Source organism: Phyllopteryx taeniolatus, chromosome 20, assembly GCF_024500385.1.
Source record: "Phyllopteryx taeniolatus isolate TA_2022b chromosome 20, UOR_Ptae_1.2, whole genome shotgun sequence".
NCBI classification, from domain to species: Eukaryota; Metazoa; Chordata; class Actinopteri; order Syngnathiformes; family Syngnathidae; genus Phyllopteryx; species Phyllopteryx taeniolatus.
Genome location: NC_084521.1, coordinates 11,968,715 through 11,992,212, shown reverse-complemented (window position 1 = coordinate 11,992,212; position 23,498 = coordinate 11,968,715). Strand labels below are relative to the sequence as shown.

The 23,498-nt window shown below is 39.7% G+C and overlaps 1 protein-coding gene across 13 annotated transcripts in view; it reads right to left on the bottom strand.

Moving 5' to 3' along the window:
* The window catches only part of ntng1a (netrin g1a), a 104,722-nt gene that overhangs the window by 34,110 nt on the left and 47,114 nt on the right, over positions 1 to 23,498 (bottom strand). For all 13 annotated transcript variants that reach the window (XM_061758531.1, XM_061758532.1, XM_061758536.1 and 10 more), the window contains exon 4: positions 3,732 to 3,904. In XM_061758531.1, coding sequence (XP_061614515.1) covers positions 3,732 to 3,904 — 173 coding nt within the window. The remainder of the gene's footprint in view (positions 1 to 3,731; positions 3,905 to 23,498) is intronic.

The window sequence follows — 23,498 nt, the reverse complement described above, 5'->3', positions numbered from 1 at the left end:
TCTTTGGGTGATGCTTGAAGAGTCTCCTTTGGATGGGCATTGCCAAAGTGTATAAATTCTAAATTATATTTTTTATTTTTGATAAATATATGTCTAAAGAATTGTGACATGTTCAATGGCTCCGAAGAAAATGTTACATTTAATTTTCTTGATCGTGTCAAGAAGGGTAATTGACTGCCCATTTCATTCGGAAAGGATGGGTTTCAATTTTAACCAAACCTATCTAAATTAACCCTAACTCACTGGCCATAAACCAATCAGTGGGTGTACCCCATCTCTCGCGATAGGCTCCGGTACACCCGTGACGTTAAGAGGATAAGTGGTATAGAAAATGGATGGATGGAGCTTACAGTACAAGCCATGGTCTGCAGAGAGCTTTCACAGCATCAGAGGGATCTTATTGTTCAAAGGTATAAGACAGGAGAAGGGTTGAAAAGAATTTCCAAGGCAGCACATACCAGCTGTGTCAAAAAAGTTCCAGGATTGGTCTCACAAAAGATATCCATGTATTTCAAATCTAACCTACAAGCATCAAGGTTTGCTCTTCCCCATGCATCATCAAGATGAGAAAATATGGTACGAAAGTGACAAACTGGTCAGGGAGGTTGCCAATAGGCCAACAGCAATATTGAAGGAGCTGCAGGAATTTTTGATAATTACTGGCTGTTTAGTACATGGGACATCAATCTCCTGTCTTCTTCATATTTTTTTGGCTATGGCATAGGCTGGCAAGAGGGAAGCCTTATCTTACAAAGAAATACATCCAAGCATGGCCACCTTTTGCAAAAACCCACTTGAAATCACCTAAACTCTAAACTGGTCTGGTGAAGCCAAATTTTAACTTGTTCCAAGCATCATTCATTCATCATCATCCATCATCATTGCCGTCATTCCAAAAGTTGCATGTTTTTTTTTTTTTTTTTTACAAACACAACACAGCTTTACACCATGAGAACACTGTACCCACAGTGAAGCATTGTGTTTGCAAGATAATGCCTTGGGGTAGTCTTTCTTCAGTTGGAACTGGAATTATGATCTGCTCCCAATACCAGTCAGTGTTAGCATAAAACCATCACGCTTCTGCTAGAAAAAAAAAAAGAAAAAGTCAGGAAAAGCCAACTAGGACATTTGAACTTCATTTGGGGGTAATTAGAGACACTTCAAATCATGGCAGGTGTGTGTTGACTCCCGTTTAACATGACTTGAATGTAATTAGTGAGTTATAAACATAGGCAGATCCCAAGTTATAAGAGGGAGTAGACACTTGCGCCACCACATTTATCGTTTTATTTTTAGTTTCTCTCTTTGAAATAAAAAAAAAAAAAAAAAAAAAAGTTACAGGTGACATTAATGATAGTAGAAGTTTTGAAATTATTTATCTTGGTCTTATTTTTTATATAAAAAGCTGGCATTTGAAAAGGGCTGTGTAGACTTTTTATATCCGGTGTATGAAGATCTTGGCTGAAATAAAGCATAATGTGGTGTTCAGTCATATCCAGGAAATACACAATGTTGTTCTGTGCGGTGGATATGAATGTGTGTTTGTAGCTATGTGAATCAATGGGTGTGTGACATGATTTGTATTTTTTTTTATTTCATTTTATTTTATTTATTTATTTTTTAAATAAAATGCTGTCAATCTGGGCTTTAGGGAGTGCTATTTGACTCACCCTTCCAAAATCTCATAACAGGGATCCCTTGGGAGGGAGAATAATTCATTAGCCGGTGGCCAAGAGCCTTCCAGTACTGGGTGATGAATGCTGAAATCACAGCAGATGCAATAAGGTGAAGGAACTGGATAAAACCTGAGCTTCTGAGCTGAGATACCAGCACGCCCGAGCATATAAATGCAGCTCATAGTTTATGCTGATATATGAGAGCCAGTGGGTCATGTGTATGTGTGACACTGTATTACATCCCTCTATTGATTAATGAATTCAGTGGCAGTTAGTTTATTGGTCATAGTGGCTGACATGAAAAACAAATAGACTTCAAGTAATTTGCATCTTATTTAAGTGTCACGAAAATGCATTATACTATATGGGCAAAAAGATTGACACACAACATACACTAAATTTCCTCAAATTTCACCCAAAAGCCCAATATCCCCAACTTTTTTTGAGGAGATTATATGTTGTACTTCTAACTCTGTGCGAGCAGTTTACTGAAGGCCTTTTTGCATTAACTGTGCCACAGTGCTCAAAGTAAGTATGACTAATAATAATAACTTTAACAATAATAGTATAGAAAGTATTCATATAGCACCTTTCAAGGGACCCAATGACACGTGGATGAGTTTGGTGAGGAACAACATGAACCCTGACCTCAAGTTGTCCACAACAAATAGAACCGATATTGTCAGCCAGGTCCTCTTATACAACATCGGAGACATCACAAATGCTCTTTTGGATGAATGGAGAAAAGAAAAAAAAATCATACTCGACAATTTAAGAAAGTCTTCACTAAAGAGTGGAAGTTGGAGAGAGGTGGCAATCAATACATTTTCACTTTCCGCTTCATCTCCGAACTGCATGGTGTCCAATATGTCAGCAGTTATAAAATGTTATGTAACATGTTCAAAAAGTATCTGACTTTTATAAAGGCCGTGCAATAACATTTTAGACAGTTACAGTTTTGTCAAATGTGATTATTTCTGTAGGACTACTGTATTTTTACATTCATCTTTAAATGAAGCGTTTATTATTAATTTAAACTTAATTTATTTTTAAGTGAATGGATGCTTTATGTTCTCTGAGCTCACTATCCATCACTTTGAATGTGAATGTGACTACTGCATGGAAAACCTCACATTATAAGGAACATTGCAGGACATTTTGCCCTTGATTTGTACAGATTTCATAGAAATCATGCAGCTCTTTTTCCTGGGGTTACATATAAATAAGCAAAAAAGAATTTGATGTATTCAATTCAGAAATAATATCTCCCTGAGCTTGTTCTATTTGCACATGATGTGAGTCCACCAACATAAGACATAAGATGTGAAGGCGGCGACCTACTTTCCTTTGGTGAAGAGGAGAAGTAGAGATTCTGTTCTAACATTGAAGCGATTGATGGCAATATCTCATTCATCAAATGAAATGCATTCTACAATGGTTGATTAGCAAGATGCGCTTTAAAAGCAGATCAGTAAATAAAACCAATCCGTTCCTTAAAAGGTAAACCTTCAAGAACGTGCACAGATAGACACCTGCCGTTTTGACCTGGATGAGAAAAATTCCCTTTCTACTGGACCTTAGTTATTTCTTCATTAATCAATATTTTAATAATACACATTTTCCTATCTGTCATCAATTCCTCCCAAAAGTGTTTTGATGTCCTTGATGCTCCCGGGGCTTGAGTTTGACACCTATGCTTTAGACCATGCTCTGCAATTTAGGAGCATTTCTATCAAGATGACAAAAAAAAAAAGCCTTAACGAAATTGCCTTTTCTCTCTTTGAAACCCTGTTAATTGCCTCGCATTCCCTTCAAGCAGTCAGACAAGTCATTGTCTCACTTTGCAAATTGTTATCGTCAGAAGTCAAAGATGATGATGCAGGATGCTGCTAATTGGGTATCAACTCTTGCCAGCTGTCTGTACTGAAGTCTTCACTTTCATTACGTGTTCTTTTGTGTGTCAAACTCCTTTCACATGACCTGTCACTCTCACTAATCAACGTACATGTGTGTGTGTATGTGTGTGTGTGTGTGTGTGTGTGTGTGTGTACTCACATATATTTGCAGTGCCTTTCGGGATCGGCAGGTAGGAGCCGGCACTCCACGCTCTGCCTTGGTAGTTCCTCTTACAACGGCCGCAATCAGGCCCAGTGGTGTTGTGTTCACACTCACAGCTAAGCTTCTCTTTGTCAAACACGCAGCTGTTGGCGTGAAGGTTGCACTTGCACCTGTCAAAGAGGGTGTTGAGGGTGGGTAAGGGGGGGGGGGGTGCAGGATTGGAGTTGAAAATGACAAACACATCAACATGGGCAAAATTTCCTGTTCAGGATTTGATATAGTTGGACAATCCAGGTATAGGCCTGTGTGTCCTTGGTTGAAGGCGACATAAAGCAGATAAAACCGTCTACTCTCAAACTTCAAGAGGGATTCAAAGGAGGCAGGTGAGTCGAAAGACAAACCTGGCTTCTTTATATCCCTTTTCCGTCTGTTCTCGCTAAGGTTTAATTGTCCCACAGGAGGATCCATAGCGGTTGCAAGGTCACAGTCAATAGTTGAGGAATTTGGAGCAAGAGAGGGACAAAAAGCTGAGGAGCACAAGCCCAGTGAAACAATGGAGCAGACATGGGGAGAATAAAAGCAAGGAGCTCGTAATTCTGAAAGGTAATGAATAGCTCAAAGTTAGCCAGCGGGCAGCGTGGAACCACATCTACACTCTCTGTGAGGGATTAATATGAGATGAGCTCTCAGAAGCATATTTTCAAGGAGGGACTCCCTTAAGGTGCATTAAATCCTCACTCACATCCTTCTCACACTACATTCATTTAACAATAAACTCGACAAATTCATTTTTGGCTGTCCCTAGAAGAGCACTGAGGGGATATCATTACTTTCTTTAATTAATGATTGAGCCCCTTCATTCGCCTTGTGATGTATTCACCGAAAATATATACACTGCTGAAGTTGGAACATCAAAGGAATTTTGCAATTTTCTTTAAACGTCTACATCAGTGGTTCTCAAACATTTTATACCAAGTACCACCTCAAAAAAATAATTGGCTTTCAAAGTAACCCCATAATAACAAATACTGAAATATAGTAGTGCAGTCGACCCAATGTGTTCACCCAAAAAAAAAAGACTGAAAAATAGATTCATATTTGTGTTAGCCACTGTAACAGTAATTAACAACAGTTTGGACATTAAGACTGTGCGTAAATATTTAAATATATATATATATTCAATTAAAATAGTATTGCACATAAATATGGACTAAAAAATATTTGAAAACATCATTTATAAATCATTAAATAAAAATGTATTGGATTTTTTAATAAAATACCACTGAATTGTTGAAAGGTTCTAGCCACTATAACCTAAAACATAAAACAGGACTTAGACATTAGAAGACTGTGCATAGAAACTTTAGTTCAAGTTCATGTTATGTGTGCTTATTTTTATGATCGATGATTTCCTTTGTTTAACCCCGGTTAGGCAATTGAAAAAAGTTTCTCATTTTCAACGCCAACTTGAATGCAATTTAGTTTTCAGTGTCTTGCTCAAGGACACTCCAACAGTAGACGGTCAGAGCCGGGATTCGAAATGACAACCCTTCAGTCAGTGGATGAACGTACTGTACCAAGAGAGCCACAGCTGCACTATTATTGCAACACATATGAAATTCAAAGTTTGTGTCTTATTCACACCTAGTTGCTGCAGTCCTCAGCAGAGATCAGAAGTTAGAAGTAGCCATTAAGCTGAAAAAGCTCTGCAGAAGGATGGTTCATTTGCAAAAATAAATCCATCCATCCATTTTCTACACTGCTTATCCTCAGTAGGGTCGCGGGTAAGCTAGAGACTATCCCAGCAAACTGCAGGCAAGAGGGTACACCCTGTACTGGTTGCCAGCCAAACACAGGGCACAAAGCCATTGTTGCTAAGTGTACTGTGACTCAACATCCAAAGCCAATGCTGGCTGCAACTTTACATGGCATCCATCCAGCCTGATTTATTGTAGATTAGAACTGTGCCTGTTTTTGTTTATTTTAGGAGGAAAATCCTCAGGCGGCTAATATGGCAACATTCAAGCTCTCGTTTGAAAGTGCCCTTTCATTCAGCTATTGAGGTGAATGACTTCTCTATATTTGTTCCTGAGGCTGCCAGATGGAGATGTACATGAAGGTGTTGAAGGGCCAGATGATATAGATAGCCCCACAGTGGTCGCGGACGTCATTGTAAGAACCTCCAGTGACAGCAATCTCACCCTTATTTACCAAAGCTTAGCCTCAAGCCAGAATAGACATGACAGTTGGAGGAAAAAGCTCAGTCTTAAACCACTCATTTCTTGATATTCACTGTCTCTTGCAGACCCTGAATTGCTAGGATGTCTTTTGACTAGGTTTAGCTAGTTTCAGGTCAGTATAAATACCTTTAATCACAAACATTGTTGGGAGCAATGCATTGCAAATAGTAGAGTAAGACATTAGAAATAACATTTACATTTAAATAACATCTGTGTAAGTTCTCGCTTCCTGCGTAGTCAGACTGAACACTGTACATGCAATCATGCGGTAGGCTACACGTCAATTTGTACATGCAGCGCCACTGATTGTACCTCCCCGGGCAAGGATTACCATAAAGACCAGATAATGTGTAATTCATGTTGTTGTTGTTTTTTTTTTTAGCTAAATTAAGAAAAAAAAAAAAAAAACAAGTGAACAGTTCATAGCCTTTGCCCTGCAAGTGTTTGTGTGTGTGGAGCCCTACGTGGTTTGAACCTTTAGCTTCTTTCAACATCACATTTTAATCAGAGCAAAAAGATGATAGCGCCATCAGCATAATGATAGAGACTGCCAGTTTGGCTCACAGGGTTTCAAGACACATCGCACTGCCAATTGAAAGGAGCCTCGAAATGTTCAGATATCCAGACAGATGCCGTCACTGAAACAGATTATGATTATTGATGCATCTACATTTGTAAATGTATAATTTCTTTTTATGAGCATATTTTTTCCTTAATGTATGATGACTTATGTTTAAAGTAGTATTTTCACTTTCTCATATCTCCATGATTAAAATACATTAAAGATACATGTTCTTCCATTATCTTTTACGAAAACTAAATGGGCGGACTGGTTAGCACATCTGCCTCACAGTTCTGGTGACCGGGGTTCAAATCCCGTCCCCGCCTGTGTGGAGTTTGCATGTTCTCCCCGTGCCTGGGTGGGTTTTCTCCGGGCACTCCGGTTTCCTCCCACATCCCCCAAAAATGCGTGGTAGGTTGATTGAGGACTCTAAATTGCCCGTAGGTGTGAATGTGCGTGCGAATGGTTGTTTGTTTCTATGTGCCCTGCGATTGGCTGGCAACCGGTTCAGAGTGTACACCGCCTCCCGCCCGAAGTTAGCTGGGATAGGCTCCAGCAGCCCGCGACCCTAGTGAGGATAATCGGTAAATAAAATGGATGGATGGATGGATGGATAGATTTCCTATTTTAGTGTGCACTGTAGCACAGTCTTTACATTATATTGTCTTTTTATTCTCTTTTATTTAGAGTTTACAATACAGTAGTGAGGATAAGCGGTAAAGAAAATGGATGGAAAACTAAAGGTATGAATTCCTTTTTTGTTGAATACATTTTTTTTTTCAAAAAAGGCTTAAAAAAAAAAGACTTACGCAAATGACCATTACCCATTTTCTAACATGTAAATGTGAAATCAGGATATAGTTGAAGTCTATTTCTTACAAACAGTGCACAATCTCCACTTTTATGCCCCAGTTGGGTAATTACTAGACTCTAAGTGTACCTCTTCCACGGTCAAAAATGCTGAGTGTCAAGGGTACAAAAGCAAAACCTGTGAGGGTACAATTTCAGTGACAAAACATTCTACCCCTAAAAGTACAATGCTGTATTTTTTTTCCCTGAGTGAATAGGCAACAGCACACAAGGTGGGCTGAGGTACAAGATGATAGCTGGTGGAATGACCTTGAGGTGTGCGCACACGTGATTTGTCAACAGTGGAAAAGATAATTGCTTGGCTCCAAAGGAAAAATACAGAAGACTATTTTTGTCTCAGCTGATCTCCCCAAACACACACAGCGAGCTTCTTCGATACACAACACTCTTCCCCCTGCGACGCATAGCTTGCAGCTGCTTTCCGTGTCCTACTCCACGTTACCTGGTAATTGACGTCTTTGCCGCTTACCTCTAGGCTGCTGTGTATTGTGCAAAGCGCCACACCCCCCCCCCGGGATGGACCTCAGTTCTCAAACCTGGCATAATGATAGTCATCTTCCCCCAACCTTTTTCAAGTATTTCAATGGAAGAAAAATGTGAGTTGTGGGGTGGAAAAACACGTAGCATTCCCCATAGTTCTTCATCGTCTCCATTTCAATTTACTGCCATGAGAAAACACATGAGTAAACATTATGCATGAACTGATAGGTGCCTTGATATTATATACAGGTAGTAAACGAAATAATAAAACAGACTATTTACCCAGGCTTTTAGACGGCACCTCTGGGGGCATTTGTCATTCAGAAAATAAACATTTTGCACCAACGAGACTTGAATATGAAAATGTATTGTACAATAATATAAATACAATGCACCCACCAGTCACTTCAGTCGGTACCTCCGCCAAGGTCGAATAATCCTAAATTTATCTGATTTGTTCAATTAACCGCTCTAGCTCACATGCTGCAACAGCCACCAAAATCCACATCAAAAATTTGTTTCATTGAAATCAGTTGGGTACTTTTTATGCAACCTCGCTAACTAACAAAACAACAAGCAGTGATCAAAAACAATACCTCAGGCCCTTGCACTTGGCAAAGGTAACACTTTACCTCTTATTATGATGCAGTGCAGTTCTCCATCACTGCAAACTACAACTAGAAATGTTGAATTTTTGATACCTGTGTTTATTTTTTCGTGGTACAGGTGCACAGTCAGTCCTTTCATCACCTTTGGCTGTTGAATTTACTCTCACTACAGTATTTGGAAGCAAAGAAGCATGCAGAGCTAGAAGTTGAGCTGAGGTCAGTGATCAACAACTTGAAAAGAGACAACATGCAACATTCAAACAAATGACGCATTTTAAATGTGATGTGTTTTATCAACTGACTATTCACACGGCAAAGCCAGATTCAGATTTTTTTTTAGATTGTGTGAAAACGTTTATTATAATTGTATTTGCTCATATTATTCATTATTTGTAAAAAAAAAAAAAAGAAAGAAATGTACACAGGCAGGTTTCCTTAGTGCCCCGTATGAACACTTAATCAATCCAAGACACCATTTGAAATACAGTATTTATGGTCCTACAACTTAAGTTCATCTTTGGCTTCCCCACATTAAGGTAAATGTACCGCTTACCAGCATCAATCAATCTGCGCTGTTCATCAATCAAACCTGCAGCCTCTGCAAATGTACAGAGTTGGCCAAGCTACCTAAGCAGGAGTCAATCAGGAAGTGTTTACTGCCTGTGACATGCTGAAGAAGCTCAATATAATCAATATGTCGGACTCACTGATACAGCTTTGTGGTAAAGGCTGTGCATAAAGTGACAAGAGAATCCACTGCAGAGGAGTAAGAAAGTAAGAAAGCTCCATCAGTGGAAGGACGCTCCCTCAAAGCGGACCGAGGTGAAATGACATTCTGATTGCTTATCATTTCATAAATACATGTGTAGCGTAATCAATTTGAATATTATAGAAAGGTTATTTTGTCTGGATTTAATTCAAAAAGGGAAATTTGACTATTATACAGATTCATTAAACACACAGTAAATGTGTCATTTTCATGTAATTTGAGTTGTAATACTTTTCAGAATGTTAATTGCTACTCATTTTTATTTTAAAAACAAATTCAAGTGTTTCTTCTGTAATACTGTAATACATTTTTTTGAGATGGTGAATTTGCTGTTTTTGTTAGCTGTAAGCCATATCCATCAAAATTATATACATATAAAAAAGTAAACTCATTAAATATTCAACTGCGTAAATCTCTGTAGTACTGCATACTATATATGGATGCAAAGGGGTGGCTAATTTCTAGTAAATTTGTGTAAATGTGCTCACAGCTAATGGCTTGATAGTTTCTGTTTCGTCGAACAATTTTGACATTTTTTGCCTTTTGATGACGTATAGGTCGAATGAGCGCGACTCGCTTGTCCATATTTCACTCGCAGCTGATACATATCCGATTTATATCCATATACGAAAGCGGCCTGGGTAGAAATTGAAAAAATCTGTTCTGTTTACATTGACATAAAAAAAATCAGATCCATGTCAAATTGGACCGAAAAAATGGGAATTGACCTTCAGTGTGAACATAGCCTGAGTTGTGATGGTAAAATTGTTTCGATGTATATTATATTTCCATCTCATTGTACTGTATATTGGTCACTGGAAACGTGTCAAAACTCAAAGTTGAGTTGGATCGTTGTACATAGCAGATAGCACAACCCAATTTTCTCCAGAGAAGCTATCTTTGGGTCATATTCAAGCTTCAGTATTCGACATTGTTTTTCATAAGAAGACAAAGAGGAAAAATCAAAACAGGTATTGTATCCATAAAATGACCAGAAATGTTCCAAGGACATCCACTTCTATGCCTTCCAGTCACTTTTTTTGCAACAAGAAAAGCAAGTTGTGAAGCAAGTGCATTCAAAAGTTTATCAAAATTCAAATTAGGTTAATCTGTTGTCATCCAGAAATTTAACCCGAAGGCCGAATATCCCTAACTTTCTGTCAGTACTGTACAGTATATCTATGAATAATAGAAAATAATGGAAGCCACTTGATGAAGTTAATTGTAATAAAAAACACAGCCATTATCCTCTGGCAAGCCTCCAACTTTTTACTGTTACTTAATACTGATGTCTGAACCAGACTTTTCCCATGGCAACAGGCACCAGGGGCCATAAGCAGAGCCCGCCGCAGGACCCGAAGAGCAGGTGTAATTGCTGAAAATGTTGGCAGTTTCCCAGATAGCTGAAGGGTGAACTCTACGCTCTCTTAACATCTTTCTCTTCTCTTAATTCCAGTGGGTGGTTCCGTGAGAGCTTGTTTCTGCCTTGATAGACCAGCTCAGCTGGTAAAGGTTCTGCTTTGTTTAATGATAATGGGCCGCATTCACTAACAGCGCGTACGCACAAATTCGTGCTCAAATCGTGTACGTTTCACGCAAAAATCTGTGATTCATGCTCAGTGTGCAAGTAAATGAATAGTGGGAACATTTCTACGCATTTATTTTGTATTTTTATAAAGTTATTATAACAGAAGGATTTCCTTATTTTTCTTTAAGGCCACGTTTATTTTTCTTTCTGCTGACACCTGCTTGTTAATGTTAATTAAGAAGTAAAAAAAATGGCAGAGCAATGTAAACTTGCAGATTTAGTTGATTCGGAATTAAGCAGTAAATCGACATTCAACATCTGGCAAAGAGGTAAAGTATTACTAAATTAAGAGAGAAGCAAAGCCAACTGCAACAATTGAAATAAAATACACCGATCAGCTCAGAAACACAGCATTTCACTTTTATTGGTCTTCACTCTTATTTTAATTTTGTAGTAATGTTCGTTTTTAGTATTGAGTCATGTACTGACCACACCCTCCATTAATTCATTTTTCATTTCATATCAGACAACTCTGAGGAATGTATATTAGTGGTATGCTGTTAAAAAAAAAACTAAACTAATGTCTTTAAACGCTATTAAATAATGGGTCATCTGCATTGAGATACTGAACCTCAGTCTGGGCTTGGCCAAGTCTGTTTAAGACATAACCAAACAACACTCATTATGATGCAGTACAGTTCAAAAACACAGCAAATAATAACAAAAAACACATAAAACTAATTTTGTTAAATACATACCCCTGTAACCTTCCACCAAAGTTTCAGTTTCTGCATTAAGCAAGTAATCACCATCAAAATACTGTATGTTTAAAAAAACAAAAAAAAAACCTGTGAGCTGTATATGTCCAATGACTTGGTTTTAACTTTTAACTTATCATCAGTTTAATAAAACAAACATATTGACCTCCACACTGACCCTTGCCGAGCCCACTTGCCCACTGGGAATCATCTTGCTCCAATAAGTTACATCGGCTCACTAAACCCGCAAAGGTCTGGAAATACCACAACGACACTTTTTCTTTGTCCGATTGTTATTTCTATTCCTCTTTTGTCGGTTACGGCTCTTTTGTTTGCGCCTGCTCAGCTTGAAGGCTAATGCATCGTCGGATGACCGTACATAATGAGCGTCTGCATTCACTGGCTTTGTGCGAGAAGATAACTCTGGATCGCTTTTCATGACTCGATGCTCCCATTATTGAGCAGTTTTTATTCATCAGTCTGTGTCGTCTCCAGATCAGAATCAAATTTCTCGCTTGGGAAAATGGGGATGTTAGCACATCAACTCGGTTGTCATGTGCGTGTGTGAGTGTGCACACATTTGTATGAATTATGCAAACAGAAACAGCATGATGACGCAGCTGACAATCTTTGGTTGTAAATGTATGTTTCTGCCTCAACTTATGATGAGAAAAAGAAACATATGGAATATGGTGTGTTTGTTTTCCTAACACTGTCTCATATTTTATATGCTGATATAGTGGCCTCTATCATATATGCAATATTTAAAATGTCTGTGATAGAATGATAATCTTTCCAGGGTGCCCCCTGTTTAGATGTGTACACGTGTGGCCAGTACAAGCCAGCATGAGCAATGCCTTGTATCTTTAGTGTTGCCAACTTAGCGACGTCGTTACTATATTGAGCATCTTTTCCGACCTATCTATCTGTAGCTTTCGAAAACGCGACTAACAACAATGTCAACTGTGCCAACACACTTATTTCCTACATGGAGAAGGTAAGAGGGGGATTTGCTCTGATAATGATTGGCTATGAATTGCTTTTCCAATGGGAGTGTTGCCATGTACCTCCACTACTTACTGAATCATCAGTGGGGCGGTGGTGTTGGGTCGGTGGCGGGAGGAGCGGTGGAATGCTGCAAGTGAAGGAGAGGTCAATGAGGAGATTAGTCATGAAACCCTGACAGCGGGGACCATTATGGAGACGGCTGCAGCCCACAAAGACGGGACAAGACACGCCGAAAAAAGACCTCTCCATTAATGAAATGGGTCAGCACATGAATGTTGAATGTGGTCTGTCGACAGTGAGAAAGAAGAAAGGCCTGACGTTTCTGGCAATAGAGAAATGGGCTCTCCAGAGGGAGAATTTTACTTCATACTATTATTATTATTATTATTATTCAGTTTAGTTTGATGCATATACATATGTCATGTTTCATTTTGCGAGTCATCATATATATATATTTTTTGTTATAGCATTTAATGTATGAAATCAGAGATTTTACAGTTTTGTCAATCAAGTGTGTCTAGTCTAATAGTCATTGGATTTCACATTGTACATTCAGTCAATCTAGAATATTACGTGAGTAAAAGTCTTAAAGTATCTGACATTTGCAGTAGGCCTTTTTAATTCTAAGTAATTTTCTGACATTAAATGTACTTAAGTATTTAAAGTAAATATATTTTTTTTAAAATGGGTGGTTAAATTTTGGTTATGTTTTTACTTATTTAGAGTGCATGCGTGTTTATTTAGTTTCCTCGGTGGCGTACCGTAGTTAAATGTTTTGGGGTAATGAGCGAAGATAGCTTGACCATCATACAACACTGCCGTCTGCTGGCCTCGAAACAGAGCGTGAGACACACTACTGTTATGCTCTTATAAACACTTCCAGATTACCTGCTTCTCATTTTCAATACCTGCCCCTAAAGGTATCCCTACCACATCAGTAGTGTAACGTTTCGTGTTCGTATAGTGAAGTAAAAAAAATAAATAAATACAACTGAGCGGGAGAAAAACATTTTCAGAGGAGTGCTGAAATTTTATAAATGCTCTTTGTTTATTAAGTCCAGTTATATAGTAGCTACAGTAGTTGTTCATATGTAAATCAACAAAAAAAAGAGAAAAAAAAGGAGATTAAACATTACCTAGCGTTATGGGGTCTATGGGGACAAACAAACATTCTATTAGGACATGGTGGAGTAAAGGTGAAAGTTGCACATATGTATTTATTAGTATACTGTATTTTAATTATGTTACATTACAAGACTGTATTTAGTCTAGTTTTTTGTGTGTAAATAACTGGAATAAGGGGGATATATTTTACAGTAAAGCAACATTTAATAGATTCAGCCGCAGAATGAGATTAAAGTGTAAAGAAAAACAAAATCTCACCTCCCGCCTGAGAGCAGGAAAGGGATTTGTTGAGGTGTCTTGCGTCCTGTCATGTACTCTGCTGATAAAATCTTCATGTCACTCGGTATACAGTATCTCCAAAGCAGCTCGACACCGCCGGTCTGTGATGAATAGTGAGGGACTGCATGGCTAGTGCGGCTTTTACAAGTTCAATGTCAGTGACATCGACGCTTATCGCATGAATTTATTTGTACATAAATCTTTCAGTGAACTTGATTTGATCTCATGGTGTGGCAGCTCGGTGCTATTTGCACACACTTTGCGGGATGTGGCTTTACGATGGAGATAAGTGGGGCTCTGTTTTGATAGAGGCAATACATTTTTCATTCATTTCTGCTGAGAAATATAATTTGGTGCCTGTAACATGAAAAGAAGGATCGAATGAGGGTTACAACATTTCAAGTTAAAACGTCCGTATTACTTGAATCCAAAACTAAAAATGTGGGTAGCTACAATATATTAGGTTCATAAAGTGGCCCAAAAACATCCAAGACAACTTCAATGTACAATGCAACAATAATAAACTTTGTTAGATTTAAATCTATCTGTATTTGTACAAAGTATAAATTTCATTCGAGGTGGCAGGGACACTAGGGAACATGTTATTTTATTTTATATTAATGTTTTCTGTTGTTTAATGAAAATATTTTATCAAACTACTTTGAATTTATTAATCAAAGTCAACCGAAAATGATTCCGGTAAGTGTTGTATTAGGGCTTTATATAGTACATTTCCATTCCTGTGATTGGCTGGCAACCAGTTAAGTGTGTACCCCGCCTCTCACCCAAAATCAAATGGGAGGTCAGCTTATCCTAAACCTTAATGAGGACAAGCATTATAGAAAATGAATGGATAGATATTACAATTCCTTTGAATTCTCATTAACCACCATGGAAAGTGTCCAAGTTGTCAAGATTCACTCTGAACTTTTGAATTGCTCTTCTCCCTATATATATATTTTTTCTCCTTTAAACGGTGTGGCTAACTGCGGAGAGTGGAGTAACAGGGCGTACCATGTCTGGTTTATTTGTTTCTGCCTTGGAATAAAAACTTTTGAATAGTTCCTTCAATGCTCTGAATCTCGTAAATATTCTAAGAACCATCCGGGCATAAAATGGACCCCGTGGAATCAGAGTTGATACGCCATGCACTCTCCAACCAAGGCCAGCTGGTTGGCCATGATGAGCACGAGCAGTTCCTCAGATTATGGAAGCCTTTTTGGAGCCATCCGTCCAGTTTGGGCGTCCTAGGGAACCGGCATTCTTAGCTAACTACAATCACTTCACCCGCATATCGCAGATGCCATTCTGTCCTTTCATGTTTTGATCAGTAGCCTATTACTTACTCCCAGGACAGAGCAAAGCTAGCCTTCATAAAAGCCTTCTTTTGGCTGGGAAAGCTGTAGCGTGGGCAAAGCCTGTGAATAATTCATGCCCTGGGATTCGTTCTTCTTTCGAAACAAGTGAAATAATGTATTTTAAGTTTTTCATCACCTCCTTTAGGCTCAAGAGGCCGGTAATAGACTCTTAAGTCTCCGTGGTTATGTTATGTTATGTTATGTTATGTTATCAGTTGCAGACTTTTGTGGGATCTTCTGAATTCTGAATGGGAAGAACAGATGGGTAAGTCAGGGCTCTTTGTGGAGTGTTCTCAGACCCAAGGTAAAGACGATCTGGCAGCCAGAGAGGAGACTTCATTGTTGGAGGGTCTGATTTCCTTGGGCATCCATTTGGACAACCACCCAAGGGAGAGTGCCAGACAGAGAGTGGTGAATCCTACCCTGGTCCAGCAACGAAAATCCTGCGGCTACCAATAAACTCTGCTTGGTTAGATACTTGTTTGTATATCGGAATTAGTATATCCTTGTCTTCTTTAGTAGCACCCTTTGTCTGGATTATGTAACTCGAATGAAAAATTTGTTGAATATTACATTTTTATGTTATATGATCTGAGTCTTTTTTTGGGTCCAATCAGTTGTAAATCATCACAGTCATTCAACTGAATATTACCAAAAATGATGAAAATCTCATGGAACGTTTCTTGAAAGGTGATTCTAACGGTGTATCTAATGAAATGACTGGGTGAGTGTACATTTTTGCATCTATCTGCAGTGAATTCCAGCACTATATTTTTTTAAAACACTTGGTGTCAGTACCCTGTAAAGAATAGTCATGGGGAAACAACCTGAAAACGACAAAAAATACTGTATAGACGTAAACATGAACAACTGTTGAGCAAAATTCTGTCTTACCTTTCTTCTATGTAACCCAAACATGTTTGTTACTGTAGGCAGTGTTATTTTTTAAAACATATTTATTTATTTAGTTTATACACTAACTACAGACATAGAAACTATGCATTGCCAGATTCATCTTTACATTGCTTTTGTGGCAACCTTCATCCAGACAGGAAACAACTGGAGGTAAACCATCTATTGTTTGGGTTTTGAATATTAAAAATACAGTACAAAAGCTTTAAGCTGGATTGTGTGTGGAAATGAGCAACTCAGCAAACAGAGACTAAGCAGTAAAAATCCGTCGTTGTTCATCCTTCCGTTGGTATGTGAAAATGGTAAGGAGGGAAGAGCCAGATAGAAAAAGCTTTAAAGGAAAGAAGGAATCTGTGATTGGAAAAATGTGGAGCCAGTATGTAACATAAAGGTCCACCTTAGCACTTGTGCTTGTTGTTCACCTACTAAACACAGAGGACAGAAAAGTGACTTGACAGATGCCCTTGAATAACAAATTTATATTCACCGGCAGCAACAGAGCTCATTTTCCTCACCTAGGATATCACCCAAATTGTATATGAGAAAAGAATTCCATGTTGTTTAAACCATGCACATTCAATTGGGAGTCATTTTTTAGATAGAAGCTATCATAGCTTGATTGACAGTAAGGAATTTAGGCAAACATCATACTACATTTTTGTCCTTTGCCCTATAAGGACAGAGACGTTGGTCCAGTGCTACCAAAGGTTATATGCAGATAACACCACAATGGCAGCGGTGGTCTTTAGATATGTTAAACCTTACTGCACCCAAAAAGACACACATCATACCCTCTTTTCACATAAGCACGATTAATATTCACCCCCCAATCATGTTTTGTTATTCTACCATATTGATTGATAAAGCGAAGCAATTTTGTGTCATGACAGCATACAAGCGGCACGGTGGGCGACTGGTTAGAGCGTCAGCCTCACAGTTCTGAGGACCCGGGTTCAATCCCCGGCCCAGCCTGTGTGGAGTTAGCATGTTCTCCCCGTGCCTGCGTGGGTTTTCTCCGGGCACTCCGGTTTCCTCCCACATCCCAAAAACATGCATTAATTGGAGACTCTAAATTGCCCGTAGGCATGACTCTGAGTGCGAATGGTTGTTTGTTTCTATGTGCCCTGCGATTGGCTGGCAACCAGTTCAGGGTGTACCCCGCCTCCTGCCCGATGACAGCTGGGATAGGCTCCAGCACGCCCGCGACCCTAGTGAGGAGAAGCGGCTCAGAAAATGGATGGATGGATGGATGGATGGACAGCATACAATCGAAATATGTCGTCTGTGGTTAAAAATGCAAACTAAATTGATTCTCTGTTATTGCTGCTATACTTCATAAAAACACAAGCGGAATGAAAACATATTTCCTTTTGGCTATTTTAGTCTGGTACGAATACTAAGATGCACAATCACCCAAAACATCAATATATTCACGAAGACCAAGACATGACTTGCATTTCGGAATACAGTGGCCAGAGCATTTCTAGCTCCATCTGAGATTAAAAATATAAATAAATAAAACTTCTTTGAGCTTGGTAAACCACAGAAGTGAGAAAAGACATTCAAAGGAAGAAGAGGTGGAGAGAAGAGCTTTGTGGAAGTCAGGAGCGAATGGTTTCGTTGGTGGTGATAGAAAAGTGCAGAAAGCCAAAGATGAGAAATGAGACACAAATTTTAAGCAGAATCAAAGGTGAGGGATGAATGACTCATTTTCTTTTATCTACAGTATTTCATCAGTGCAGATGTGAGGACAGTTCTATCACAAGTAGGCAATGATTTCAAGTCTCAAGTAGAACTGATATACGCACATTGACAAAATTGCAGATAACCTTCCATTAAAGAAAGAATAGCTGAGTTGGAAAATGTATGTTTTATAAATGCCAAATATTACTCCGTAGTTACTACTTACTTACTAGTATTAGTTTTATACAACCTTCAGATGCTTTATTGTTCCATTGTGAGTACTAGCTCTTTTCCGGGCATGTTGTGACTACTAGCTGTTTTTCGATAAAGATAAGTGGACTAAGATAATTGTTTTGCTTTCCTTCTCTGTCGTTCTCACTTTGATATAATGAAGGTGTTTCTTTTGCCGGGGGTTCAGTAAGGGGTGAAAACCCGTAAGAGTTGCACATTTTCCTCTCTTTGCAAATACTTTTCTTTTTTTCCACAAAGACAAGATTGCGTCCTTACTTATTCTGTCAGAAAAATATTTGCCAAACATAGCTCACAATGGTCACTGAAATAAGTTGAAACTGAAAAAAAGAACAAATATCAGCCAATCGCAGGGTACATAGAAACAAACAACCATTCGCACTTACATTCACACCTACGGGCAATTTAGAGTTGTCAATTAACCTACCATGCATGTTTTGGGGATGTGGGAGGAAACCGGAGTGCCCGGAGAAAACCCACGCAGGCACGGGGAGAACATGCAAACTCCACACAGGCAGGGCTGGGGATTGAACCCCGGTCTTCAGAACTGTGAGATGCTCTAACCAGTCGCCCACCGTGCCGCCAACTTTAAAACAATTCAGTGCAATAAATCCAATCATAATGAATACTTTTTTTTTTAGTGTTATGATTTGTGAAAAAAACATTTTATTACCACCCCAATATATGTTGCGACTGGAGATTGTATGACTTGACTTGTGATTTGCTTCAACCAGGTAATGATTTGACTTGACTTGCTTGAAATTTAGTCGCGACTCAACTTGCTTGATTCTTTTTTTTTTTTTGACTTTTTTTCCTCCCACAGTGACTTGGGACTTGCTTGGTTATGACCTGAGACTTGTTTGTGACTTGCACAGATTTGACTTATTCCCATCTCTGCTACATTCTCACTCAGCACTGACTAATTTACTGGTTAATATGGAAAATATGACTTCGAAATTAGGCTGTATTCGAATGTAATTTAGGATGAGACACTGGGAGAAATTAGTTTATACTACCCTGACAATATATATATATATATATTCACAAACAGAGTAAATTCATCCCTGAAGCTGAACCAAAAGGGATATGGGTCATCAGACTGCAGCTGCATGTCTCTGAATAGCATGCGCTCTGGATGTAAGCAGATGATCCACATTAGCGGCACAGTTAGCTGGACTTTACAACAAACATGACATTCTCCCACAGGAGGACTCCTACAGACTGTTGATTGCCAATAGTCTAAAATGCGGAGCATAGCACAACACCAATAGATGCTTATAGTAGCAGGCAGGGAGGGGGAGATTGAGTGTGCAGGAAAAAGACGGACTCGGGAGGGAAGACAAGTGGAATGACTTATTCAACGGGGAACTGGACAGGAAGAAACATGAAATTAGCACAAATAGATTATCTGTCGACTACAGGCAGGGCTAAGAGCAAGCCAAGCAATGTGAAGGGAGAGAGCGAGGGAGGCAGGGGGAAAAGGCAGATTGACTTCTTGTATGTTCCTCCCATATGGGAGAGCCATCACTCACCAAACTGCTGATCTGTACATCCAGCGGCACTCACACGCACTTAACTACGATTAAAATGTACCAATAAATGAGGACAGAATAAAAACTGATTATTGGGCTCAATTGTTTTATCACTGCTATCATTAAGGAGACAACTGCAGTCCATGTCTGTCCAAAGGTAAAATCTACGCTAATGTATTCCATAGGTATAGTTTCATAACATAGGCCAGGTAGGATGAAGATAATCGTTTGTATCCTTTCTAGGGTCAAAGGTACATGCGTATCCCAAACCCTAAAAGTGTCAGGGGTAAGAAGCCATATTTACACCAAAGGTAAAACAATGCCTTTTCAGAAAATGTATATTATTCCAAACAAGTGAGATCAATTTTAGTATCGCACGTCATTAGAAAATCAAATACCACAAATACTTTGTTCTATCCTGAGGTTTTGTCCTCAACCACTAGGCAAATAAGTCGTTTTCCTTGAAGCTGAAAGGTTGGTGGACTTGTACAATGTTATAATATTAACGGATTTCAACCCTTCACATGTTTTACCTGTTTACCCTACATTCACTAACACCTTTCACAGAAAAATTCGGGAAAATTGATTTGCCTCTGCCTTTCAGACGGAACTTACCGAAGCAGGACATTGCTGTGTCTGTGCTTCTTCACACAGCTGACACCGCTTCCCGCAAACAGATATACTGTAGTTAAATGTGTGGCGACTTCTGTGCGATTGTCTGGCGTGACAGTATACAATTCTTGTTGGACAGCGGTGATTGGTTTTAACACAAATGGGCAGCGAAAGCGATTTTTGGGTGTATTTTAGACCTGGCTTCCCGCTATTCCCTTACATTCCACCTCTGATACTACCTCGCAAGCTCGACACTTTGTGGGGCCTGCCATTCCACAGGAAAAAGCAGGGGTATAAAGGGAGCTCTGATATGCCGGGTGAAAGGCTACTATGAAGGCAAATGACCCTCTCCCTTCATGGCACATATACACGTAAGCTTTGGAAATTGAATTTCAACCTCCAAAGGCACAGGCCGAAATCAGAGAAACAAATTGTCCTCTTGCCAGCAGGAAATGGGGTTTCTGCATAAGCCTTGACGCTATGGGGGAAAGGTTTTGTAAGGATGGCACAAACTTGATTGAGAAGTAACTTTTGCGCCATAAACGTGCTTGCAGAATTTGGTAATCAAAAGATGCAATCGTGCTTTGATTTAAATGTGCTCGAACATCCAATCTACGGTTATCAGCATTGGTTCTTTCATGGCTCCGTGATTGTTGTTTATCCCTGGAGTGGAGGTGCAGGAATGGAAAGGGTCTGCAACTTTGTGTATAATTCAAGACAGGGAACCACTGTCCCCTCAGAGACGCGTCCTCTGCACAAAAGAAATAGAGCGAAACATGGGGATGGGGGTGACACGGAGAGAGTGATCCTTTGGTGGGGTCTTCTGCTTTAATTGCACTGTATTGATCACAGGCGAGATGGTGGAGGGGAGTCAGTTAGTGAAATTGCAGGCTGCCGTTTCTGTAAAGATGTCGGAAAAGGGAGGCTTTGCAATTATCTTAAAGTCATACGGTAATTAGAAAATCCTCTGAACCTTTCACGCTTTCTTTCTCCACACCCCCGTTTAGCACAGCTGATACAATAAAAATTACAAGGGTGTCAAATTCATTTAAGTCCTGGGTGGCTTGCATTGTTCATGTCCATCACACGGTTACATGCTTGGTCAGATTTGAAATTCTTTGCATTGATTTCTTTCAATGCAAGTGCCTCTTGTACAGTCCCCTCCAGTAATAACCTCCACTAGAAGGCTCATCCTGCATGACACCCCTGCCTTTCACATCTACTTTCCTGTAGTTCGACTTTGTTCCTTTACGTGCTATCTTTTCTAGGTTGACCTACTTACTAAAAAGCTGTCTTTGTTTTTCACACTTCTCTGGTAAGGCCTGAAAATCTATGGAATTTCTTCTCATTCCTGATCCAGGCAGATGGCAAATGTGCCAGATTCAACCCCACTGCCCCAGCAAAATCGCTCCCGTCGAGTCTCACAGAACGGTTTTCCAAGGGGTTAAGGAGCTTATGTCTGGTATACGGAGCATGAAGAAAAGAGCTGAGCGGTGATTTGCCATAGGAGGGTAAAAAGGAGAGTGCAGCTTCCCAGTATAAAGTGTATCTCATTATAGCTGAACTGTGTGTTACCTTTGGTAAACAGTTGCGTGTTTCTCAAGCAAACATCACTCTCACAGTGGTGGGCTGGTACGTGGCCGTGGCCCAATGGTGGTGAGCAGCCATTGCTCAAACCCACAGCCCCATAGTGATGTTTAAGTTTTGTTTTGATTAGTTAGATATGTAAATACGAGTAAGGTGCATATTGTGCATGTTACTGAAATCCATTCAGTCACTTTTGTCCTAATTTGAAAAGACAAAAGCATTTGCAAACATTAACACCCATGACACGGTGTAAAAAAAATTAGCACATGAGTTTTATAATCGTTCTGCTCAGTTTTTATCGTGCTGAACAGCAGTGTCAAATAGATTCCAACCTATTCTTAGAAATGAATATGCTTCTCTTTCAGGACAGGTAAGCTATTCTTTTCTTATTCCAAACACTTTTTTACTGTTTTTTTTTTAAATACAGTAAACAATGTTATTCCTTAATCTGTTTTGTTCAGCTGCTTGATCATGCAGGATGGTTGATCTGTATGCCTTTTTAATGCTGGTATGACTGTGCAAAAGGGAAGTTTGAAATACTCCCTCTGTGGTTGTTTGTGCTATCTATTGGAAAATCATTCGGACAGAGCAAAGTTTGTGAGGGGACAAAGACAGAGAGAACAGAGCAAAAATGAAAGCCAACAGAAGAATAGTAGAACAACACAGTATATGATTACTTTAATGCTACATGGGGGTCAGATTCTTATCTGTGGAGGAAAGGAACACAAAGCACCAATAGCAATAGATAATAGGACAGGACGGAAAGGACAGGGCAGGACAGGGGTAGTGAGTCGGGCAATGCTAAGAGTGTGTGTGAGAGCTACGCAGTGCCTAAATACCTGTGGGAGTTTAGTTTTTTTGCAGATTGGAGACCAGTCCAAAGTGTTAACATCAGGGCTGTGTAACTGTAAGTGTCCCAACATCAAGCAAATACATATCATAGATGTGTCACCTGAGTTATATTAGTGAATTAACACTGACACACACAGATGTTAGCGATTTGGTGTCTGGACTTGCTGTATCTGCACAATTAGGACAGGTGTACGCGGCATCACCCATCCAAGAGCGAAATGCGGGCCATGGAACCCAGTTGAAAGGCGATCAAGTTCAGAGGACACCACCTTCGTCCCAACCCGAATATACTAGAGCAACCAGCCGCCACCCCAGCCAACCATCACCCCCATCCACTGCCCAGTGCACCCCGCCATCGCTATTCCCCCACTTCTAGAGGCCCCCACCCTCCAATGGGGCCGACGCAGGGACCAGCAACTACACAGAAGGGCAACAGCCCGCAATCAGCGAACCAAAGACACACACCAGCTGGAAAAAAAACAGGTCCTTAACTGGCAACCTCTCTCCCTACACCATTTGCGTGTGTCCCTCAGTGTGGTGCAGTGCATTAAAGTTGGAGCAGCTGGTGGACATAAAGAGGGGCGGCTACAGGGCACTGCTGACCTGCAAGCTGCCCCCTGACCAGAACCACATAGCCCCCGAATGTGGTGCATTAAAAACAGTGGGAGATAGCTGGGATGAGCCAGAGGGAAGTAGGGAACCTAAACCCACCTGGCCTTGTGTCCTCCCAGGCCTGATGCGTATGTCTGTAT